The sequence below is a fragment of the Dromiciops gliroides genome, chromosome X (genome assembly GCF_019393635.1).
Source record: "Dromiciops gliroides isolate mDroGli1 chromosome X, mDroGli1.pri, whole genome shotgun sequence".
NCBI classification, from domain to species: Eukaryota; Metazoa; Chordata; class Mammalia; order Microbiotheria; family Microbiotheriidae; genus Dromiciops; species Dromiciops gliroides.
The window spans coordinates 60,225,811-60,251,882 of NC_057867.1; the positions used below are offsets into that span (position 1 = coordinate 60,225,811).

General features: G+C 38.2%; 1 protein-coding gene across 8 annotated transcripts in view; it reads left to right on the forward strand.

Moving 5' to 3' along the window:
- Window positions 1-13,763, forward strand: part of FMR1 (FMRP translational regulator 1) — a 56,394-nt gene extending 42,631 nt beyond the window's left edge. For 2 of the 8 annotated variants that reach the window (XM_043973843.1, XM_043973849.1), the window contains 5 exons: window positions 3,657-3,743; window positions 6,792-6,987; window positions 9,113-9,301; window positions 10,455-10,537; window positions 11,833-13,763. In XM_043973843.1, coding sequence (XP_043829778.1) covers window positions 3,657-3,743; window positions 6,792-6,987; window positions 9,113-9,301; window positions 10,455-10,537; window positions 11,833-11,943 — 666 coding nt within the window. In that variant the 3' untranslated portion in view covers window positions 11,944-13,763. Of the gene's footprint in view, window positions 1-3,656; window positions 3,744-6,791; window positions 6,988-9,112; window positions 9,302-10,454; window positions 10,538-11,226; window positions 11,401-11,781 lie in introns of those variants that run through there. The other 6 variants (XM_043973844.1, XM_043973850.1, XM_043973845.1 and 3 more) reach the window with 6 other exon arrangements.
- Window positions 13,764-26,072: the final 12,309 nt, after the last annotated feature.

Genomic DNA, 26,072 nt, shown 5'->3' on the forward strand with positions numbered 1-26,072 from the left:
GGTATTGTGGAGAGTGCCAGTACAATGTGCGTGGATAGTTGATTAACTATAAAGAGGCAAATTCCAGAAAAATTCTTATTTAAAAAAATAGGGAATGATTATAACAGCATTTTAAAGACAACTTTGCAAGACTTACGAACTCAGAGCAATACACTGATCGACAACAGTTCCAAAGGATTCATGATAAAACCTCCTAACCCACTTCTGCTACCTGGTAGACAGAGAATAAACTCAGGGTGCAGATTGAGACATATTTTTTGAATATGACAAATTTATTTTCCTTAACCGAATATCTTTGTTGCAAAAGCTTTGTTTTTTGCTTTTGTATAAATGGCAATTGTCATCACCTTTTGCAGCTCCCAAGAGAGAGAGGATAGTAGATAAATTTGGGTGTCCTCAGGAGAGGAATGTTTTAACCTGAAATTGGATAGAGCTAGAAACCTTTTGAGGAATTTCTTTATGTACTTATTCAGTTATTTGGTGAACCTTGAGAGGAAAGATACCTAAAGTATATATCCTAACAAGTAGAGGGGATGTTTGGTATTTGGTAAAGTACTCTGATAGTCAAAGGAACTGACTGATGAAAATAGATATGCCTTTCTCTGACATTAGCTGTTTATTGCTTTGTGAAGACTGAAGGTCTTTATGGGAAGGAAAAAGGATCCTGTTGTAGAAGATTCCTGTTATATCCCTATTACATCCTTAGGACGGGAATGATGGTGGTAGTAGTAAGATAGTGATTGTTACTATTTTGAAGAGGAAGACCTATCCTCATTGGCAGAGAAACACTTAGATCATTTATAACTTGGGAAAACACCATCCATAGGCGTTTTTACTTGAAAATCTTTTGTGGGCTTGTAGAGGAAAACCAGTATTGCAGTGGAGAGAATCACAGATACTTGCACTCTTGGGCACAACAGTTCACCTCTCTGCAATTCATTTTCATCATTTTCACAGTTAAACAGATTAGATCAGGTGATTGTCCCAGCTCTAAAATTCTCTGAAGTCTAGCTTTTTCATCCCGGCCTGATTGGACCCAGGAAATTGATTTACACTAACCAAAACTTACAAGTGATTGATAGACAAACTAGAATGCTGATTTATTCATTTAGAGTGAGAAATATAATTACCATGGATGTTTTAATGCCCATTTCATCCTATTTAAGGAAGAACAAAAATGACAGCTAACTTTAATGTTTGCAAAGCACTTTACACGTATCTCACTTGTGAGATCATTTAGTTCTGAATCAACCTAACTATATTATCACCTGGTCCAAATTTCTCCATCCTGTTCCTTGAGGATGTTATGAGATATATTGGCAAATGCTTTTTTCTTTTAGGTTCATAGCATTCTACCTAATCCTAAAGGAAATTAACTTAGTCTGCTGTGACTTTTTCTTAACAGACCCATTAAGAACCATGCTGGTTCTTAATGACCCTTTTCACATGTTTATCAACCATTCCTTTATAAATGGGCTAGCTTTTATCAGGAATTGATTCCATTAGCCTATAGTTTGAAATGTCCAACTCCTTTCTTTTTTTTGAAAATTGGACCAACATTTGCTTGATTCTAATTCAGTGGCACTTCATCCATTCACCCTAATTCCTCAGAGATCATAGACAATGATTAAGCAATCACATAACAAATTCTTTCAGAAAACTAGGATATAATTTACCTAGGACAGGTTACTTAGGGAAAGTGCTTTGGCAACTGAAAAGCACTTGAAAATTATGAACTTTTATTAATAAGGAGTAATACATTTAAAGCTGGAAGGGAGCTAAAATCATCTAGTCCAACCATTCATTTTATAGATAAGAATACCGAGGTTTAAACCCAACACCAGGAAGATATGGTAGGGCATAGACACAATGGGGTCGGATCGAGGGATGTAGCTTCTTCTGTGATCAAAGAGGAGGGGAAAGTATTTGACGATGACAAAATGCTTTCTTCCTTCACTGTCTCTCACTTTGAGAGCCTTCATTCAGCCTTTACACTTCCTCTGCTTAGTGATTTTCAGTTCTTTGATCCAAGGCCATAAACCATATTTTTAGACCAAGGCTTTAGTTACATTTGTTATCTCTAGGCCCAGAGAATGTTGTTATGTTTTTTAGATGGTGTTTTTGAAACAATGGAAGAGTCTATTTTTGTACAGTGGGTTGGATACGAGACAGAAACGATGCTGATAAAGAAGAGGAATATTAGTTCTGTGGAACTGAAAAATACGGGTTTTCCTGACTGCTTTTCTCTAACAGTTCGTTGTGTAGCTCCTGTACCTGTAGGTGCTCCTGGGTTTTCAAGTTATAGTTTCAGCCATGAGTATCAGACAGTGAGGCAGAAATGCTTCCTAATTTCTGCTTTGTAGTTACCTGTCATGGGCAGCAGAAATGTAAAAGTCTCTTCCTTTTGTTAGTCTCTCCAGGAATCTTTGAGTACAGCAGGTAAGATTAGGTACAGGCATGTGGCTTTACTGTCACTGTCAATAAGATAGGACCTAAGAACCACGTCAGCTGAGGGAGCTTGACCTCCATTCACAGCACCATATGTTTTCCCTGTTGTCTGACAGTACTGACATCAGTGTTGTTAACAATACCCTCCTGCTTTTCCATTCCTTGTCGTCATCAGTCTTTTGGATTTCTGTATTAAGAACTACATAATTTGCATGGTGCTTCACCTTCACCAGTTATTTTGCATAATTGCTGTTTTGTCTCTGTTGGTTAGATCTTTTTAAACTTAAAGTTTAAGAGAAAAAGATGTCATTGATAAATAGGAAAGTGTTTTGTGAGTTTTGCTGACTGACTGGAAGTATTTTTAAAGAGCTATGATTTTTCAGGATTTATCGTTACATGAAGGCTCTGACATGATACAATTAAACTTTCTTTGCTATTTCATCCCTTCATACCTTAAAAACAGAAATATAATCTTTGTGAGCTACTGTGTTTTGTACTCTCTGTCATAATGGCTGTCCCATTATTAAGGACTTCATTTATTAAGCACCAACTATGTGCCAGGCACTGTGCTAGGAATGGGGACACAAAGACATGGGCAAAAACGAAATAGCCTCTGCCTGCCTACAAGGTGCCTAATATGTGCACATCCAGGTAAATACAAAATAGATACAAAGTAATCGTGGGGTGCATGAGTAACGGTGCTGTGGGGGGTGGAATCTATCAGGTAAGGTCTCCTAAGGAAGCCAGGGACCTTGTGCCAGTTTCTTTGATCATGTTTTGCTTTTGATGTATGAACAATTTCTAAATTTGAATGAAATGTTTTAATTAATATCAGAAGTGAAAATGAGCTAGATGAGGAATCTGCTATAATTTTCAGTAGTCCTTTTCAAATGGTCATTGATGAAACTTAATGCTTGTATAATTTTAATTTGTATAGCATTTATATCTTTTGTAATTTCTATGTCTGTGTATATGTTTTAAACCAATATACAAAGCTTATTCAATTTGGTAGTTCTTTAAAAGTACAGGCTTGTGAATTCATGAGTGCGGGGTACTTATGTTGATTTACCATAATTTACCTCACTATATAAAACAGAAGGAATACTGTTTGAATATGAATTTATAGTCATTGTTTGTGTGAATTGGACCAATCAGGTTTAAAACTTGTAGTTTTACAAATGCTTTTATTACTGCAATTTGTTTTTCAGGGAATGGTACCCTTTGTCTTTGTTGGAACCAAGGACAGCATCACCAATGCAACAGTTCTTCTGGATTATCATCTTAATTATTTAAAGGTGAACATGGGAAAGGTTTTAAAATTCAGAACCTTTCTTGTTTAAATATGGAAATTTCTTATTCTGGAGTTCTGGGCATTAGAAAACGCCTTCTTGTATCCCATCATATTTCTCCTGTAAATTCCTTGCTTGACTTTGATCATCTTGGTAATCCCCTCTACTTGATTTAGGCAAATTTCCATTTACTATCTTTTTTTTGGCAGGGCAGGGAGGTGGGGAGGAGTATATGATTTGATTGTTTTTCAAGGCTAAATGTTACAGTTTTGTAATACCTTGGCCTCCAAAATCAGTTTCCATTGATCAAAGCAACTTCAGTAATATTTTATTTAACACGAACGTTTTAAAAGCTTTTTGGTCCATTTTGTTTTTATATCATACTTACTCCCTGATACACCTTCCCAACCACAAAATGATCCCTCCTTTATTGCAAAGAAAAACAGTAAAGCGAAACCTACTGACACAGTGATTGTGTATTCAATGTCCCACATCCACAATACCCCACTACTTTAGTGATAGGTGAGGTAAAGTCCTTGTTTTTAAAGCATTTTCGTTTTAGTGTAATCTCTACTGTTTCTCTTCCACAAAATAGGAGACACTTGTACTTTACATAGATAAATATTTTAAGTTATTTTTAGTATTTTATTGTTAACCCAATTGGCTTTATTGTTTAAAACTTTAAATTATGAATTAGGTTTAGTCTGCTTTGGTAGAGGATGTTCTACAGAGACCCTTGCTCTATTTATGGCTAATTTCTACCCATGTTGACTGTTCAGAATTGTAACCTAGACTGCAGGGATTTGGAGGTAGATTGATGTGGCAGCTTGACGTTAGAGTACTGTAAATCTGGAATCGTGGATTATTCTCCCTGCTCTTGCTATTTGACTAGCAAAGTTATTTTATTTTGGGACCTGTCAGTCTTCTCATATTTATAGTGAAAGGTTGGTAAGTTGATCTGTAAGGTCCTTTCTGGCCCAAATATTTTGTAGTTCTGTGAAATTGTGGTGTTTTAATAAATTGCCATTTAGAGATGAGTTTGTGAACATCCCACAAACTTCACTACTTCAAGAACTTCATGTGTGTGCATTATACTCTTTACTGATAGAAATTGTATTTGTTCTGGCCTTAGATGGTTTGATGAGGGTGTGTGTGTGTGTGTGTGTGTGTGTGTGTGTGTGTGTGTGTGTGTGTGTGTGTGTGTGTGTGTAAACAAAACTAAAACAAACAAAAAAACAAAACATCAACCCCTTTGGTTGATGAACCTGCTCTGAACATATTCCTTAGGTGATAGAGACAGTCTATTGCTGACCCATACTGCATATCAGCATATTACAGTGGTTAGAGCTCAGGATTTGCCCTAAGTGAACCTGAGTTCAAACTCTAATTTTTCTACTGTATAATCTTGGGCAAGTAATTTCTCTTTTCCTGGGATTTCTTTTGAGCAAGTTCCAAAATCTTGTTTTCCACCTTGATACATATAACACCCCAGTGGATTAGCCTGTCATTTTGACACTATAAAGCACATAAATAGCAAATTAATCATTTCACATGACATTTTCAACTTAACTACTATGTGGGTCATATGTATGTGAAAATTCTAATCAAATCATCATTTATAGTAAATAAAACTTCATTTAAAAGTAGTATAATTTTTCTATTGTAGTATTTATTGAGCTATCTTATTAAAGTTGACTTTATTTTTAATAATTAAAAATTCCTGGGGCAGCTAGATGGCACAGTGGTTAAAGCACTGGCACTGGATTCAGGAGTACCTGAGTTCAAATTTGACCTCAGATACTTGACACTAGCTGTGTGACACTGGGCAAGTCACTTAACCCTCATTGCCCCGCCAAAAAACAAACAAACAAACAAAAATAACCCAAAAAACCCCGAATAATTAAAAATTCCTGCTTATAGAATAGGGAAAAAAAGATAAACTATTTACCACTTGTATACAAATATAAGAGTGAAAAGATAACATGAATGATCACGGTCATGTGTTTGAGTTCTAAGAAGTAAATACTAAGATTTGAAATACCCATTCTCTATACTCCATGGGCTAACTGGTTCTATGAGATTTTTACTGCACATAGTTCTATTTTATGGGGTAATCATGGTGTGTAGGGGAGAGAATATCCAATACATGTCAATAATGAGTAGCTTTGAACATATTCCTCAGATGATAGAGACATGGTTCATTGCTGACCCATACTGCAAGTATATTATAGTGCTAGATGTTGTGAACCTTCCATATACTTCACTGCTTAATGAATTTCCTGTGTGTGCATCATACCCTTTACTGATAGAAAGTATAAGGTGGTTCGATGAGTTGTTTTGTGGAGTTTTTTGTTTTTAACAAAACAAAACCCCCCCCCCATCCTCATCTGAGGGCTAACCTACTCTGAACATAATTCTTTTCTTTTTCTTTCTTTCTTTCTTTCTTTTTTTTTTTGGTGAGGCAATTGGGATTAAGTGACTTGCCCAGGGTCACACAGCTAGTGTTAAGTGTCTGAGGCTGGATTTGAACTCAAGTCCTCCTGACTCCAGGGCCAGTGCTCTATCCACTGCGCAACCTAGCTGCCCCTGAACAAAATTCTTAACATGATAAAGACATAATCTATTCTGGGCATTCACCTCTGTAACTAAATATGACTATGGATCTGGCCCTGGTGCTTATTGATAAGATGTTGAGATTGAGAGAGTAAAGGTTAAACATTAGTTAAAATTGTATCCTGACTGACTGGTATAATAATTTTCTAAACATAATGATAATCCTAAGCTACTTGAGAGTGATAAAAGGTCTAAATGATCAGAAAAGAATCTGTAGCATTCTTGTGTCAAAATTGGTTTTGGTGTATTCTGATTGTGCAGAAATTGATAATCTTTGTCAACCAGAATATCCTTTATCCTGGCTTTGCTTTATAATAATATCTATAGTAAATTTGGAACTGAAATGAGAACTTTCTAGTGTACCTTTTAATTAGAGGAAAGTGGGGGGAAGATGCTAAACATAATGGTTATTTTTAAACTTATTTTGGTTATTTTATACAGGAGGTAGACCAACTGCGCTTGGAGAGGCTGCAGATTGATGAGCAGTTGCGACAGATTGGAGCAACTTCTAGACCACCACCAAACCGTGGAGATAAGGATAAAGGCTACATGACTGACGACGGCCCAGGACTTGGCCGAGGTAGTAGGCCTTACAGAAATAGAGGACATGGTAGACGTGGTCCTGGATATGCTTCAGGTATAAGATGAAAAATATTGCTGAGTAATCATTTCTTCTTCTGGTCTTAGAGCTGCTAATCATTCACATGCACTGGACCTTCTCTCCCTCACCCCCCCCCCCCCATGATTACATGATTTTGAATAACTATCTCACAAAACAACCATTTACAGCAAAAATCTGATAGAACACATTTAGCCCATAGAGTGAGTATAAAGAACAGGTACTTTAAAGCTCCCAGATGTCTGTGAACTTGTAACAGATTCTTTTATTTTGGGGGATTTTTGTTTTCATCTTGACCTGTTATTTCATTGATATGAAGAGTCCTTCCATCAACGCATGTGGATGCCTTGTCTGTAACTTCCAGCTTTAGAGAGTTGCTTGGGTCATTGATTCTGTCGTTGTCATGCAGTTAGTGTGTGTCTGGGGCAGGACTTGACCTCTGGTTTTCTTGACCCCAGGGCCAATTGTATGTCTGTTGTAATCCCACCTCTCATCTTTATGTATTTGCACTTTGGTTCCCAGGGATCTTATTTTTTTCATCTATGTGTTGGTAGTACATGGTCATAGGACAGATCACAGATCCATATCTAATGTTTCCTTTAGTGAGTCAGCAATCTATAATCCATGTGCTGCAGCTTCTAACAAGGTGGTTTCAATGTGGTTGTCCCTAAGCCAAATTAAGTAAATCATGTTTGACTTTTCTGCCTTTCTCATCCCCCTAACTTGGCCCCTTTATTTTTTCTTGGCTCCCCGCAGCTATGCCTATTCTATGTCCCTGTTATCACTCTCCTTTGGTTGTAAAGTAATCCCTGCTAAGGTATTAACTGCTTAAAATTTAACCCTTCATATTTGCTTATTTGCATTTACTTATTTGCATAACTGACATTTTAAAAGGGCACTCTTGAAGATGGAAAAGCCTTTAAGATCCAAAGGATTGAAGCTGTAATGGTGGAATAGCAAGCATTGAGTTGGAAGGTTGGCACTGGGTATGGTAGTTGGAGCTATAGACAGGTGGGAGTATGCTAGGGGTGGGAGGGGAGGGATCCTTTCCTCTTCCGACTGCCTCCTCTTCTGGGGGCCTCAGAGCATTACTATGGATTGCTGCTAGCAAATTGACTCAGCTGGCTGCTTTTACTGTGTTTCAACACAGCTTGCTTGCTATGTTTGGCTCCTTCCTTCCTCCTCTCCACCAAGCTGATCCAGGCAGGTTGCATTTGTTATTATAGAACAGTAATAATGAAAAAGATGGCTTCTAATGGCATATTGTTTGTCAAAAAGGGCTACTGAGGTAGAAGTTATATAGCTAGCCATTCTAGAGCTTGAATTCCCTCTCTACCATACTTTACCAAAGCCTTCAAGTGAGGAAGGTTGTGGCTTCCAGTCCCTTTCACCTCTGGAGTATGTTCTCACCTCTCTCAAGACAGTCTTCTGCTCAGGAATGAAAAGGTCTCTTGTGAACTTCCCCACTCCTTGATTATTCCAAGGTGTTGCCTATGACTATGCTTCAGAGTAAAAAGGGATGAAAAAAATTTGTGTAAAAGGTAAGTAGAAAAAAAATTATGCCTAAGGCCTGTTCACAGAAAATATGACAAAACTGAATGAACTATGGGTAAACAATCTTCACCTTAGATGGGACCAGGCCCTGGTATGACTGCCAAAAGCCTTGAGATGGCACCACTATTTCCTTTTAATTCCACGACCTAGTGCTAAGGTGACCAGGATTTCACCTATTCCCCTTTTGTTAAAAAGGAATTTTGTTCCCAAGTTATTATTTATTTACCTATTAAAGACCATTTTTCCTACAATGAGCTCAGGAGGTTGAGTGTAGAAGCACTCAGGTTTGAAAATATTACGGTTTTGCATTGCAACGGAAGTAGTTAAAGGGGATTGATCAATTGTTCTTTATAAGAATAAGAACTCTGAAACTGTCCGTAAACTCAAACCCTTATGTTTCATGAAGCTCCTGAGTAATACTCAGGTGAAAAAAAACTCAGTACAAAGTAAACAGAAAAGAGATTCTGTCTACTCTGTAATTGACTTATCAAGAGGAGAAAGGCATTCAATTGATATTTGATCCAAGGTTGTTAATTTGATAGTGTTTTTTAAAAATGAACGATTGTATATGGCTTTTAACTCTTGATAGGAACTAATTCTGAAGCATCAAATGCTTCTGAAACAGAATCTGACCACCGAGATGAACTCAGTGATTGGTCTTTGGCCCCAGCAGAGGAAGAAAGGGACAACTACTTACGTAGAGGAGACGGACGAAGACGTGGAGGTGGAGGTCCCGGTCCCCGGGGACAAGGAGGAAGAGGACGTGGCGGTTTTAAAGGTAATGATTTTACTAAGAGGTCGTGGCGGTTTTAAAGGTAATTATTCCTTTTTTTTCCTTTTCAAAGAATAAAGAGTAATGCTACTGGAGAGAAAAACTCTTAATAAAATGTAAGATCTTGTCTAAATGCCATTTATTCTGGTTGTTGGCTACTGTGGAATGTAGAAAAAAATCATTAGCCATTCATTTGTATCATGGTTATATTGGAGTTATTAGCTTTCTGTACTGAGTCCTATAGAATTATGGCAGTAATTGATAATGCTTTTTCTTTTGAGGTTATTTTTACTCTTTTCCAAGGTACCTTATAAGTGTAATTAAGGTGAAATGAGAGAGCTAGGTGGCACCAGGCCTGGAGTAAGGAAGAACTGAGTTCAAGTCCGCTTCAGACACTTACTAGCTTTGTGACCCTGGGCAAGTAACTTCACCTCTGTTTGCTCCAGTTTCCTCATCTGTAAAATGGGGATAATAATAGCAGCACCTAACTCCTAGGGTTGTTGTGAGTATCAAATGAGAAAATCTTTATGAAGCACGTAGCACAGTGCCTGGCACCAAGTAAGTGCTATAGCAATTTGAGCAATGAAAAAACAGTCAAAATGAGATGCGTTTTGTATTAACCAGTTTGGAGTGTAGTTTTGTTCTTTCACCTATTGCCCATGGTTTTTATTTTATCCCTTCTGCTTTGGGGTACAATCCTAAACAGTGCTTAAGGATGAGCACACATTTTTGTTTAGATATAAAGGGACTCTGAGTAGTTGAAACTTTTGGGGAACCTTTAAAAGTGGGTATTTCAAAGGACACTGGGTTTTTGTTTTCCCCCTATAAGGGTTGGGAGGAAAGTTGTGGGGTAGTCATGTCTCTGCTCTCATACTTAGCTTAAGGTGAGGTTGAAAGTGATTTGAACTGCCTATTGCTAATATTCCCTAGTTAATCTCTTAAACCTACCTCTTGAACCTGGCAGAGTTTCTTGGTACCCTGATAGGTTGTTCTTTTACTTTACTTTAAGTTATTTATTTGTTTGTTTTGACAATTACATAATGGGCTGTACAGATATTAATTTAACTTTAAATTACTAAGTGGGAATGATATTTTTTAAAAGCTTTTAATGATTTCTGAACCAGCTTCACTGCTGAAACTTTTCAAAAATTCCTCGTAGGAAATGATGATCAGTCTCGAACAGATAATCGTCCACGGAACCCAAGAGATGCTAAAGGAAGAACAGCAGATGGATCGCTTCAGGTAATTCGTGTATCTTATTTTTATTTATACTTAATTTTTTAATTAAGTTGTTAGAGATTTTATAAAAATGTAACTACCTCACATTACATGATAAATCCATCCAAAGAGCCTAAATTTTAGCTCATACCTGAACTAGTATAATTCTTTTTCAATACTATAATTGCATTTTTATTCCTTCTTGACAAGGCTAGAAAAATGTGAGAATTTTTGCAGAGAAAGTATATAGAAGAAAGATGTGAATTAAAAATGTTATAGACTGGCACTTCCACTGACTTAATTGACCTAATCAGTTGAGAATGAATGTGCTCCTGAGGCATACTTTTCTGGAGTATGTCTAATGTTTTTGTGGTATCTGCCCCCTTAGGATGTCACAGGCTCTGTTCTCAGGGGAGCTCTAACAGGTTTTAATAGTGCTTAGTTAAGTAAGTGGAAAAAGAATGAAGGGAATGAGAAGCAAAGAGATTTTTTTCCCTAGCAGTAGCCACTTTGACCATGATGTAAATGACATTGTTTTATATTTCTCAGTGTCCCATGATTTCTAGCTAGCATAGGCTATCACTGAGCTTGGTCCTAGCTTCCTGTCTGCCTTTAGAGACCTCTTGAGCTCCAGGCGTGAAAAGGCGCTCTGGAGCCCAAGAGTGGGACTACCATTTCTTGTTTTCCTCTTCTTTTCTCTCTCTCTCTCTAAGAACTGAGCGATGCCATCACTGATGTTCTTCACTCTGCTATTCTTCCACAGCATTCATTCAACCCTGTCAGAATTAGTTCTACCAGCATGTTTCACTTGGGCACTGCCTACTGCTCTCGTATGAAAAGAAAATAGCTGGAAGAGGGATTTTGGTTAACAACTTAAACCTCCACAAGTAAATGATCTGAAAAGTTTTGAGTGTTGAAAATCTAGTACAATTTGTCTTGTAATATAAGAGTAAAATCAGATAGATGTTTAATTTGGATCTCATGGTTAGGGGGTAGAATGCTATAATGGGGTTACCAGAATCTGGTCCTTAACCAATGAAAGAAATTTACCCAATGTTGGTCAAACAAACCCTTGGGGTTTAGTGCTACTCAAAGTCTAAAGTGACAATACTTTAGGAACCAGAGTCCCATTTAGAATTTAATTCTTTTGTCTCCCCTATCACTTTCCTTTAATACACAGTATTTAAGTTTCAGGCTTAGACTTCTTGGCAGGCAAACTGGGAATTATGTAGGGATATGTTTTACATGACAAGTGTGACTTGTTTTAGATCAGAATTGACTACAATAATGAAAGACGTGTTCACCCTAAAACATTACAGAATACGTCAAGTGAAGGCAATCGTCTGCGCGCGGGTAAAGAGCGTAATCCGAAGAAGGAAAAATCAGACAGCGTGGATGGGCAGCAGCCAATGGTGAACGGAGTACCCTAAACTCTGCAGAGTTCTCGAGTCATATTTCCTATACTGTTTCAGTAATTCTTATTCCACGTTAGAGAAACTTTGTTAGGCCAAAGACAAAATAGTAGGCAAGATGGCGCAGGGCATGAAATGAAGACAAAAGTTGTTAGCCTTTTTTGTTTGGTTGGGTTTTAAAAAAAATATTGGCTGTAGGCAACTGTTTTCAGCATAAGAAGTTAAACAACATTTACTTAAGAATATCTTGGACTTCTAAAATGTGCTTTTAAGTACAAACTGTGTACTTCAAAAAAGTGTTTTTGTTTTGTTCTAAAAAAATATTGAGCTGTGCACTAGTATACTCTCTGTTCGTTTGGACTTTTACTGCATTGGGTCAGTCACTGCTAAATTTATTCTTTTTTCTGAATAAATAGTGTTTGTGATAATCAAATTAGGCTTCTGTTTTCAATCAAACTTCAAAGTCCTTAGGAAATGCTCTGTCGTTTCATGTCCTGTGTCAGTTCACGTTTTGATCCACTTTTTCAGTATCTTAGTGGACCTTGAAAATGTGTGATGTAACAATTGTCATTTTCATTAGCAAAAAAATTCAAGTTGTATGATCTGTGCCTTTTTTATATCTTGGCAGGTAGGAGAATATTTTATTTGGAAGCAGAAATCAGGGAAGAGAAGTTGGAAACACTAAATGTAAAATATATGTAGCAAAACCCTGTCCAGACATTTAGTACTTTATAGAAGAATGCATGCTTTCTGTACTTGTTTTCCTTACTGAAATATCATGTTAGGCAGTATAAAGAATAGGAGCTCTTTTTTTGTTTTAATTTGTTTTTTGCACTGAAGATTGACATTGTGTTGAGAAGTGTAATTGTTATTTACACGTGCGACAAGAAGTCACTGTCTTTCCATTATGAAAGAGAAAAATTTCTTTGGGAACAAATTTTACTGGTTACAAGCCTAGTATAATATGCCTATTTGGCCAAATAACTATATTGAGTAAATAGTCATAATTTCATCTTCCCATAAATTCTAGAATTGTTTTTCATTATTTTAATTTCAAGCTTATCTCAGGGGAGGTAGGAAGGTGATGTCCTTTGTGATTGCTATGTGAAGCACAGGTATCCAACTCTGTAACATTGGAGGCAGGTTAAATTGTTAAAGTTGAAGTTCAAGGCCTGATTCGAAAGAAGAATCAGGAGGCATTCTAGAATCTGAAAATAAGTAATAGACAATTAGGGAGTGGGGTAAAGGGGGTGGACAGGCGAATTTTCTCTTTTTGTTTTTTCCCCTTTGTGATCATGAATGGTTTATTGGGGAAAAACTGTGTTAAGGACCTTCATTTTAAAATTTCCTATTTTTTTTTCAAAATTACTTTAGGAGGGGTGCCACTGATTATGTACAGAATTGTACAAACCAAACCTGCCTCTGATGTATTTTGTGAGTTTCATTTATCTTTGCTTTGCTTTTCACTGTTACTTTTCCTTGCATACAAGTAAGCATATAAAAATCGCAAGAAACTGCACATGGTTTAACAAATACTAAATTGTCTTTAAAATTGCCAAACATTGTTGTTGATTTTTAGTTATTTATTTTGGGAATGTTGTATAGCATTTGAAAAAAAAAAACTGGTACCTTGCACACATCATCTGTAAGCTGTTTGGTTAAAATACTGTAGATAATTAACCAAGGTAGACTGACCTTGTAATGTAACTGCTCTTGGGCAATATTCTCTGTACATATTAGCTGCAACAGATTGGATTTTATGTTGACATTTGTTTGGTTATAGTGCAATATATTTTGTATGCAAGCAGTTTCAATAAAGTTTGGTCTTCCTCTGCTAACTGATGTTGATGCAATCCTTAAAAATGATTGCTTTAAAACAACTTCGACAAAAAGAAAAATAACCTATTAAAAATATATTCTGTCACAACACTTTTAACTATTGCTTATTTCACAGGTCCTAGGAAGCCATCATCACTTAATCTACCAATTTCTAGGCGTTTAGTATTGTGTTCAAGAACATGAGAAATCACTGACAAAATGGTACAAGACACATTGTGGTGTTACAGCATGCATTATATGTATATTTTTTATATTCAGAGACTGAGAAGTTTAGTAAGGAACTAAGTAGCTTAAATGTGAATGACATTACTGAAATGTAATTTGGTTTTTCTCCCAGATCATTGTTTTCAGATGGAGATTGGGGCAAGACTAATTTTTACAATAGTTGTGTGCAAAAGTTAAATGTTTATCTTTTAGTTCAAAATATTGTCTTAAGGCTTATTTAATAACTTTAAAAATATGGGAACTGTACATCTTAAAGTTTCATTAAAAATTGTGTTTAGAACAAAGCAAAAATAAGTCTGACAGATGCTTGATTCTTGGTTTTAAATCTTGAGCATATATTCAAATTCAAAATTTTGGTGGGAGAATTAATTAGAAAATTATTTGTATGGGGAATATGTTTCACAAGTCTTTGGCCTTAAAAGGCAAAAGTGAAAATTTCATTTTTTACACTATTTCTAGCTGTGAAAAAAAGTTTCTGTAGGTTGTTGAGCCATTATAACATAGGCAACACTGGTCATGCCTACATCAAGAATGGTCTATCATCATACTTGTTTAAAAGGCAAAAAAGAAAATAAGTAAGAATTTTGTTGTCATTGCCATTAGTGTCTTTGTAATGAGACCAGTTACTATCTTGGTCTGTAAGCAAGAATTTTGGATCATTTCTGTCCTTCCCACCTCAGACGTGAAAAGTGAAGTCTTTGTGCAAAAAAGATGGGCAGGGCATCTAGTTCTGCAGCTCATTGTTTGAACCTAAAAGGAACCAAGAATTCAGAGGAAATCCAGTTTGCAAAAATGTTGGACCAAGAAACACCATCCTTTATATATTTTGCTTTCTAGTGTTTACTTGTTTACGTTATACACCACAGGATCTACATACCTCTTCAGACATCTGTTAACTCTTAAAAAGGATGAAAATGTTTCAGGGCAGAGTTAGGCATGCTCAGTAGCCAAAAAAGATGGTTTGGTACTATCACAATTTGGCACTATTCCCATCTACTTAAAATTACTTAGCTGGGTGTTATCCCAAGTAACAGACAAGCAGTATTGTCACTTATCTGGGGAGTAGAATAGTCTTTCTTTGAAAAATGCTTTAGTTAGCTTTTAACTAAACACTTATTGGCATCCAACTTGTTTAAACCAAGCACTCTACTACAGATAGGATGATTTGCAATTAAAATATAATCAATACAAACATACTTTGCTCACTACAACTTTTTCCTCTTATTTAATAATGTGTCTGGGTCAATTCAGTAGAGTGTGGTACTGTGGTATGCATTAGCTTTCCACCTTAGTCTCGTTTCTGACATCATCTCTCCCACTCCAGCAATCAGATCTCACAAGAACTACGGCATTGGAGGGGCAACTAGGTGGCATAGTGGATAAAACACGAGCCACTGGAAGAGAGAATGAGCCTGATGACTTTGTGTAATTCTGCCTCACTTAAATCCCATTCACACCAAGTCAAAACATCACCCCTGATGTTGATAGTCCTCTTTGAGAACAAAAAATGAATGAATAATTTTTAAAAAGAAAAAAAGGGGGAGGGGGACAGCTAGGTGGTACAGTGCATAAAGCACCAGCCCTGGACTCAGGAGGACCTGAGTTCAAATCTGTCCTCAGACACTTGACGCTAGCTGTGTGACCTTGGGCAAGTCACTGACCTTCATTATCCTGCAAAACAAAACACACAAAAAACCTATGTTATTGGGGACCAAGGATTTTTAGTGAAAGGGTGGATGTTATGGAAATAACTACCACAACGTGGTGTGTGTGCGAGAGAGAGAGAGAGAGAGAGAGTGTGTGTGTGTGTGTGTGTGTGTGTGTGTGTGTGTGTGTGTTGGGGGGGGGCAGTCCAAATGTGGTTATGCATATCCTTTTATGATTTAAGTCTCTTGAATTGTTTTGAGGTGCCTGTGTTCACATCTCTAGCACAACTTCTCTGAAAAATTCTAAAGCAGTTATGTTTGGTAGAAAACCTTTCAGGATTTTAATGTGTGAAAGTAGCATTAAAATTCTTTTTTTATTACTTGGGTGGTTAAAAATATTAAGCTTCAACAACTGGAAGCTACTAAATAGCATATTGTATAGTTTTATTAAGGATCTTAGGAAAAACTAGGAGAAATCCTGAGCAGTATTTCTGAGAATGGCATAATAGTACATAGATCTTATTACTATTAATATTTAAAAGCATCTGCTTGTGCCACAAAACAGGAAATAGGAATTCTTATGTAAGGGTTGAAAATCATTTTAGAAAAACTGGCATGTTGATAATTTTTCCATTAGAGTTGAGTCAAAGTCTTCAATCCCACTATTCTTTATTGTAGGACCTTCATTCCCAGTTTTATAATTTTCCTTTTGATTGATGAACTAAGACAGTAGTATTTCATAGCTTCCGTGTATTAAAAACCCAATCACTTTCCATGACTTAGCTGTTAATAACACTGAGTACATCCTGGGGAACAGTATATTGCATTTTGACAATTAAGTAGTGGGACAGCTAGGTGGCACAGTGGATAAAGCACTGACCTTCAGTTCAGGAGGACCTGAGTTCAAATCCAGCCTCAGGCACGTGACAGTAGTTGTGTGACCCTGGGCAAGTCACTTAACCCTCATTGCCGCCCCCCCCCCCCCCAATTAAATAAATAGTGGCCTAGCACTTGAGGAGTTCACAATATGAATGGGATTTTTAAAGTATTTTCCAAACATAAGCATCCTAATGACTTGGAAAGACCATTGCTCTGGCAGTCACAAGAGCTTGACTCTGTCACTGTGTGACCTCATACAAGCCATTTCACCAGTCTTGCTCTTTATTTCTTCATCTGTGAAATAAGGAGGTTGGATTCTAAAGTTCCCTGTAGTTCTATTATTATTGTACAGAGGGAAGATGCCTATTTTGCACTAAGTTAAAACAGCCAAAAAGGTCAAATCAAGACAATTATTTTCATATACCTTTTGTGTGTTAGGCACTGTACCAAATGGTATGGTTATGAATCCAAAGAAAAATAGTCTTTCTCCTATGGTAGTCAAAAGATCAGCAAAGTTAAATCATTTGAAGTATGGTTTGTAAGTCTCAAGTGTATTATTAATTCATTTATTGTGTATATATCAAGTCTTAGCAATATTCAGTTTAAAAGAATAATTCCTAAGCCTTCTGAATAAGTGGTTGTTTAATGCAGGTTTTTATCTGCAGTAAATAATTCTCATCTGCTTTCTCATAGTGAGCCACAGGTGGCAGATATGTAACCTTCTGTCAAGCCAAGCTCAAAGTGGTCTTTGGCCTAGGCTCTCCTAGAGCTTGCATTCTCCTGATAAAACCATTGAGAACTGTCACCTTGAGCCCTTGAAACATCTCAGAGTAGGACTTGTTGAAAAGTGGTAATTGACCTATTTTAAGGTTATTTATATTTATGCTTTTTTGGTGCCCAGTGAATTAATGAAAAATACCATTCCTGGTGCTTCATTTGTACTTTCAGCAACATTCCGAGTTAATTTTTATATGTGAAGCTGAGTGGTTGTATGCTGATGAAAATAGTTTAGTCAACAACATTGATATTATTGATGAAACAGTTGAGTCAATTCCAGTAATCTGTAATAATGGAGTGAAGCGGGGCAGCTAGGTGGTGCAGTGGATAGAGCACTGGCCCTGGAGTCAGGAGTACCTGAGTTCAAATGCGGCCTCAGACACTTAACACTTACTAGCTGTGTGACCCTGGGGGAGTCACTTAACCCCAATTGCCTCACCAAAAAAAAAAATAATTAAAAAAAAATAATGGAGTGAAGCAAAGGTGTGGATAACCTAAAACATGTGATTATCCCAAAACCCTTTATAATTTGTTTAATTGGTTTTAAAGTTACAATTTTGTTATAAATTTACCTTCCTACTTTTTTTTTTTGGTCTAATATGAAAATTGGTTTGCTTTTTCTTGAGCACTAAGTGTAGTATAGTGGAAAATGTCTTCTGAAGCCATAATCTTCCTTTTCATGCTTAGTGTGACTTTAGATGTCATTTAACCTTTCTTGGCTCGGTTTTCCTCATCTGCAAAATGAAAGAATTGGGGGCAGCTAGGTGGTGCAGTGGATAGAGCGCTGGCCCTGGATTCAGGAGTTCAAATTCGGCCTCAGACACTAGCTGTGTGACCCTAGGCAAGTCACTTAACCCCAATTGCCTCACCAAAAAAACAAAAACAAAAGCAAAAAAATGAAATGAAATTGGACTAAATGTTCTGTGGAAGGCTCAACCAGCTCAATAATTCTGTGTTCATGATGTATAGGGAGAGGCGAACCTATGAGTAAGGCTATATACACCCCTGAGATTAAAAATGGACTGGGGGCTGGTTGTGATTCATTTCTGAATCCATTTTATGTACACTTTCCATTAATGTACTAATATAATGGTTTTCTTTGCCTTTGTATCCTACTTGCCGTTAGTGTGCTAGATCTTAGATGGGTAGAGACAGGGGCTAGGTCTATGTTTTTTCCCTTTAAAATACATGCAAGCTGTAGGTTTAGTAATGGTAATTTCTTTCCTGTTTATTGCTGTGCACCACAAATATTTTGATTTCCACAGAATTCTTATTTGCATATCAACCTACCAGCATTTCTGTTCTGAACCAATCATAAAATTGATGTCATCTGAGCAGAGTTGTAACACTGTGTTGTCCTTTAGAATTGAATCTGTCTGTGAATGTAACTCAATTTGATCATCATTGGGAAAACATTTTAGTTTTTCTCCTCATCCTCCCATATATTTCTCATTTTTCTCATATAATCACTTCTTGATTTGGGATGCTACTGATTGATCTAGTTCAGCCCTCTCATTGACAGCAGAGGAAAACAGACCAAGAAGTAGTGACTTACTTGATTTTACAAAGAGTGAAAGGTGGAATTGGGATTCAACCCACTACACTTAAACTCCTGTTTTCTGAATTTCAAGTTGGACCATCGGAGGTATTTTCTGCCTAATGGCAGCTAGGAACAGGGTAAATAGTCCTTACCATAGAACTTCCACGTTAATTACTCTCGAGTTAGTAAAACTTGGGTAACAAAAAGTTGTTCCTTAACTCCTTTATCTTAGAGATGGACAGCATAGGTTTGTTTTGTGGGTTTTTTTTTTTTTTTAGTGAGGCAATTGGAGTTAAGTGACTTGCTCAGGGTCACACAGCTAGTAAATGTTGTGTCTGAGGCCGGATTTGAACTTCAGGTCCTCCTGACTCCAGGGCTGGTGCTCTATCCACTTCGCCACCTAGCTGCCCCTGTTTTGTGTTTTTAAGTGGTGGTAAGATCATGGATTTATAGGACTTAATAACGAAAAGGATCTTGGAGAAAAGAAACTATACAGTTAGCTGAGTTGGGTTCAAAGCCAGTGCTTTAGACTCCAAAGCCAATGCTCTATTCTGAACACATTCCAGTTCACCAAAATGTGTATCTTCATGTAACTGTGAAGTACATTTCTTATGTATGCAGAGCAGATCTGTCTTTCTAATCCTGTTTGTCTAGGGCTAAAGTCAGTTCCAATGTCATATTAGTCAACAAGCATCGTCAGCTATATGCCAGGCATTGCCAGGTACTGGGTGTACAAATACAAAGGATGCTTTCAAAGAGCTTACATTAAAACAAGTGTGGCCTGCTTGATGTACATTAACCCCCATTTAGTCCTTCAAACCACCCAATTATAACAATTGTTTAAAGTGAAGAAAATAGGCCCCAGCATCACAGGTTGCTTACTAAGTTCCTGTGGCAAAATTTGAACCCAAGTTTTCACATCAGTGCTGTACTTAGAGGCCAGAGGTTCTGAACCTTTGTTGGGTTCTGGACCCCTGGAGCAATCTAGTGATGCCTATGGACCCCTTCTCAGAATCACATTTTTAGATGTATAAAAATAAAATGACAAAGGAAACATTGAAATAGTTTTCAGTATATACATATTAAAAGATTTTGTGCAAATGTATATTCATACATTTATGTGTGTGTATACACGTTAAATTTTAAATTCGTGGATCCCAGATTAGGAACCCTTAATCTATCCAGAATGGGAATTCTGTAGGTCCAGTGTTGGGCTTACATGGAGGTGTGGACAAGATAATCTATCTATCAATGGGACTTTTTTCTTACGCGGCAAGTAACTATTAAGCAAGTGTACGTATTTCCCTTTAAGGGACGGACCCACTTACAACTAATAGAGTGCTGCGGAGGAATCCCCTTTAGAGTTTTAGACGCGCACGGGCAGGCGCGTCATGCCATCCTGCCCCGGAGGTTCTACGCCCTCTAACAGTTTTGCTGCTGGGGGAGGGAAAGGGGAAGGGGGAGTAGGGGGAAATAGCGTCATAAAGGGGCGGAACTTTGGCCCCTTTGGAGCTCTAGGGCTTCTAGGCAGCTGGGTTTGTTGTAAGAGGAGAGGCACGTAGAGGCGGCTGGTGCTCGGGCCCGCCTCTTCTTCGCGGTTGGCTTCGTGAGGGCGAAGGGCAGGCGCGTGGCTGCTCGCTAGGCCTTATCCAGCTTCGGAGGCAGCCGCTGCCCCATGTCGTTCCAGATGCGTTTCCTCATCTACTTCGTGGGCAACTGTGCCATGTGGATGATTTGCTCCTGCTTCAATCCATGTGAGTGCCCTGGGCCCAGGCTTCCTGTGGCTTGAGGGACAGACACCCCTCTCCTGCCGTGCCCTGCCCTGAAGTCACCCATGGGGGAGGCCGAAACACTTAGAGAGGGGTCAGGCTTCTTGCCCGAGGGCCTGCGGTGCTTGGCCCTTAAGTGGTACTGACTGCTCCTTGGGATTGACTTCCCTTCTTTCGCCCCCTTGAGAGTCGTGTCTCCCCCCCCCCCCGATTTTCCCTGAGATGGAGGGAATGGCTTAAAAGGCTAGTGAGTAGTCTGGAGTACATATGGCAGCCAGTAGGGAGTCATTTATCGGATTCTGATCGCCAAGGCTTCGGCCTTTAGAATCGTGGAAGCATTTCAGAGCTGCAAGGTTTGCCAAGTTATCTAGGCCAGTCTCTTTATTTACGAGACGAGGAAAACCGAGGTCAGAGAAGGGTAAATGGTTAAAAAATGGTAGCAAAATTGCCGAACCTAGCTGGGTGGCGGAGCACGGGGAGATGGGTGGGGGGTGGAGAATGATGCACACCAGTAAGGCTCTAGGTATAATTTAAGAGGACACCCGTAGACCCCTTGAAACTTCCTTATTTTGCTTTAGCTTCCTAGAGAAAGCAGCGTTGCTGATACAACCGAATATCAAAATTCCTCTTGCCCTGAGGCCCACTCAGTCTGGCCTCAGACCCCAGACCAATCCAAGCTGAGCTTGGACAGAAACAAAGCAGTGGAGGTTAAAAATATGATTATAACAGAACCGAGACCTCCGATTTCTCGGAGCAGCAAATCTCCTTGCTTCTGTTACCTCCAGGTCCTTTGGAATATAGGTGGGGATCACTGGATTTAGGCTTGGGTTTAGGTGTATTGTAGATATTAAAAACTTTGAAGAAAAAAAAGTCTCATCATTTGTATTTATTATGTTGCCATGGTAGAATAATTCATAACCTAGAAGCTAGTCTGCTGGTGTTAGGCCCCCCAATTTTTAGGCTGGCTTTTGGAAAGTAGACTCAGTTTGTTTCTGAGATTTTATTTGACGGGATCAAAAATGAGATAATACATATATGTAAAAGCACTTTGCAAACCTTAAAGCACTATGAAAGAGCTGGCTGTTGTTATTTAAAGTTATTCCATCTTGGTAGCACCTGCTAAAGCTTGTCTTCTGCTGGCTTAGCCTTTAAGAGGTAACCATGAGGAGATATCAGTAAAAATTAGGCACTACCTCAGCCAGAAAACGCCTAGCAAGGCCACATCAGTTTAGAGTACAAGTTCATTTGCGGGTATTATGGAGTAGGATATTGGAACATTATAATTGATAATTTATTTATTTAAACGTTATAATTGATAATTTCACATGAACAACAAACAGCAATAGATGAGAAAGTAATCCTATAGAAAGCTTAGGTTCAGCCAGATTTAATTAAATTAAAATTAATTCAAGAACATTTTTTATAGATGAAGCTAGAAGGAAAACAAATAGAAATGAAATAGAACAGAACTTCACCTTTCTAAGAGGATCTAGATCAGACATTTCAAACATGTGATTAATGAGGGCCAAATTAAATTGTAATTGGGAGATATTGAACAAAAATACAATAGGACGTAGATAATGTTAATATGCAGTTTTTAAGTCACTATGCCATCTGGAGAGATCCTCATGTATATGGTTTAATGGCCTCCATTTCTATTTGATTTTAACACCACTAATCTAGATAACAGTTTAACCACCAAATTTGGATTCTATACCTCATTATTCAGTGGGTTATACAAGAAAGTGAAAAATGGCACTTTGTCTTAAGTGGTCTGTACTCACAGTCATTCTAGGAAAAGAACCTGGACCTGATGTAATACATATAGAGGGAGGCATGCTAAAGGCAATATAATTGGTATATGGGAATTTATTGTCAAGATAGCTCCAAAAGAAGATTTCAACTAAGGAAAAATAGCCTCTTCCATTTGCATAGGAATAGCTAATCATAGCTAATATATAATATTATTAAATAATAATACAGTACTTTAAGATTTGGAAAACACTTCACCTATTATCATCTCATCTCATCCTCAGAACAACCCAGGTGGTAGGTGCTATTATGATCCCCATGTTACAGATAAGGAAACTGAGGCTGGGAGAGGTAAAATGACGTGTCCAATCCAGCCCTCTATCTAGATTAATTTCATCTCTAGCTGGCTAAGTAACAGGAAGTCCATTAGTGTGGAGTAGAAAAGCCTTAGGGTATGACCATAAAAGCATGTGGTACAGTGGAAAGAGCACTGACTTTGCTATCAGAGGCAAGACACTTAACACCTTTGGACCCCAGTTGCCTTATTTATCAAATGAAGGGGTTGGACTACGTAACATCTAAGGTCACTTCCCTGTCCCAGGTCCACAATCCTGAGCGTTTGGAGGGTTTACTAAAACAGAGAAGAAAGGCCTTCTTACAACACAGCATGATGGTTCTGGTTCTGCCCTCTCATCATATAGACCTAGGAGAGAGGAAGTATCTCCTCTCCTATGGCTGCTTCTTCTCACTGCCAGCTTGGCATGGTCTAGTGCTCATGAGGGATGGAAGATTAAAGAGGTTGCTCCCAGGGACTAGAAGCCTGCTTCATAGGCCCCTCAAAGGCACCTTGACCATCAACCCTTCTGGCCCCAGCACCAAAAGGATTCTGATGAGAAGGATGGAAGAATAAAATGGTTGCCTCAGCCTCAAATCCCTGACATTACCTTACTTCACCATAGGATCTTTCAAGTCTCCATGGCCATGTCTAGTAGTAAGCAAAATCTCACCTCCCGCTCCCCTAACTCATTATCTCTTGCCTTGGTTTCCCTAGTGTCTAGATCTTTCTCACAAGAAATAGGCAACTTAATAGATATTTTATTGAACTGAATTGATTTAGTCACTGCTAAGAAAATTCCTTTCTCCTAGGCCTTCCCTGAATTTTCTTGCCTACCTAGCTAGGCATTCTCCCAACCTCCTCTGCCCATTCCAGACTTTATCCTCTACCCTACCCTTCTGCTGTGCCCTCTGGAAATCTCCTTGTTCTTTTCTGTCTGTCTTTTTTTTTTTGGACAGAGCTAGTAAGTGTCAAGTTTCTGAGGCCAGATTTGAACTCAGGTCCTCCTGAATCCAGGGCTGGTGCTTTATTCACTGCACCACCTAGCTGCCTCCCCCCCCCCCATTCTTTTCTTTTCTTCTTCTTCTTTTTTTTTTTTGGTGAGGCAATTGGGGTTAAGTGACTTGCCCAGGGTCACACAGCTAAGCTAATAACTGTCAAGTGTCTAAGGCCATATTTGAACTCAGATCCTCCTGAATCCAGGGTCAGTGCTCCATCCACCGCGCCACCTAGCTGCCCCCCTCATTCTTTTCTTAACGAATGTCCCTTTATCAAGACCTTACTGCTGCTTTTCCATCCTAATGCTGTTCTCTTCCAATAACACTCTTCTACTAGAAGCCTCCCTTGTAACAAAATATAGTCAAGTGAAACAAGCCAACACACTGGTGATACTTGACAACATATGTCTCATTTTGCACCTATGGTCCACAGCTTATGTTTCCTTGCCCATTCTCAGGAATGAAGATTGACCTTGGTGTTGATTAGAGTTCCTTTTGTTTTTCATTGCGTTGTTGCCATCATTGTCACATTATTTTCTTTTGATGAAAATGTTGAACTCTGGGAAACTTTGCTTTCTTTTGAGCACACCTCAGAGTCTCTGGTAGTGGATAGATCCCTTATTAAGCATTTAAATGTGCTAGGCAAATAGAATAGGAGTCAGGAAGATCTGAGTTTGAAATGTGCTTTAGATGATACTCTGTATTTGTGACTTATCCTGACCCTTAGTTTTCTATGAAATGGGAAGAATAATAATGTATAGACTTTTAGGGTTTGCACTTTTCATATAGAATCTCATTTGACCCTCAGAACAACTCTGGAAAGTCGATTCTATTATTTATTACCTCTGTTTTTCAGAAGACAAAACTGAGACTTAGAGAGGTTTATGTGATTTGAACAAGAGCACATAGCTAGTGTCTGAAGTAAGACTTGAACTCAGATCTTCCTGACTTCAAGTCCAGCTTTCTATCCACTTTGCTACCATCTCAAAAGAGTATGAGAATCAAATGAGAGAATGTGTGTAGAGTCCTTTGCAAACCTTAAGGTACTATGTTATTTTGAGCACACTTGAGTGTTAATTTGCCATACTTGAGTGCTTGGCCGCTTCTTTTCCCATTCTTCTCTATTAGCACCCTTTCCACTTTAATAAGTATTGGCCCAGGAGGAAGAATCAGTGTTCTTATACTCCTCTGCCACCATCTCTCAGTAACCTCTCTTTTGAGGTTTGTTTTATCAGTTTCTCTCACCTGAGTTATCTCACTGGTGCTTCTTTCCACTTCAGCCACCTGCAGGGATAAAAACTCAAGAGTGAGGCTTAACCAGATTAAAATGCCATTGGGAAATGTTTAACAAAATAAATAAAAACAGTGCAATGTTGATACTGTTCATTTGTGGTTTTCTAAATCAGTATGCAGCCTGGATGTTCTATTTGAGTTTGATACCATTGAGAACATTCACTCCTCATAACAGTGCTACCTCTATGATCCTGAATTCTGAAATTTCTTTCTGATCAAAATCTTCTAAACTTCTATTTCTTCCTTTGTCCAATTCTTCCTAAATCAGAGGTTCTTAACCTGCGGTCCTTGAACTTGGTTTTAAAATAAAATATTTTGGTAACTACTTCAATATAATTGGTTTCCTTTATAATCTTATGTATTTTATTGTATGCGTTTAAAAACAACCCTTGAAAAGGAGTCCAGGCAGCCACAGGGGTCTATGGTACAAAAAAAGTTAAGAACCCCTGTCCTAAACCATTAACTGTGGGCCCTCAACTCCTTCCTTTACTCTCAGTCCATTATTCTTGTTCTGGAATCACTTAATTCCTCTCATAGCACAGGCCCTATGATTGATAGATTCAACAAGGGTACACTATCTTCTACTCTTGAATCTCTTGTCTGCTTATCCTATTACCATTCAGACATTAGCAGGCCTACAATCGCTGTCTTCCCTGCTACTCCATGTGCTGCTTAATATCAGTGGTGGAAGCCTTTAGCACAGTGCTGCTTGGCACATAGCAGTCACTTAATAAATGCTTAGTGACTGACTGGAAGTCACAGAACTGTGCCATCAAAGTCGCTTGAAATTTAAGTCATCTCATTTAAGTCATCTCCACTGGATCCTTATCACTGCATGACATTTTTTTTATTCTTCCCCGATTGACTATTACATTCCCCACAGTGGATGTTCCAAACCTCCTCTGGCCTAATTAGCAGAGGGCCTTGGATCCTATTCTAGTGAGAAAGTACTTCCTCACAGCAAGCAGAAACCTCCCTCTTTTTTTTTTTAGTGAGGCATTTGGGGTTAAGTGACTTGCCCAGGGTCACACAGCCAGTAAGTGTTAAGTGTCTGAGGCTGGATTTGAACTCAGGTACTCCTGACTCCAGGGCCAG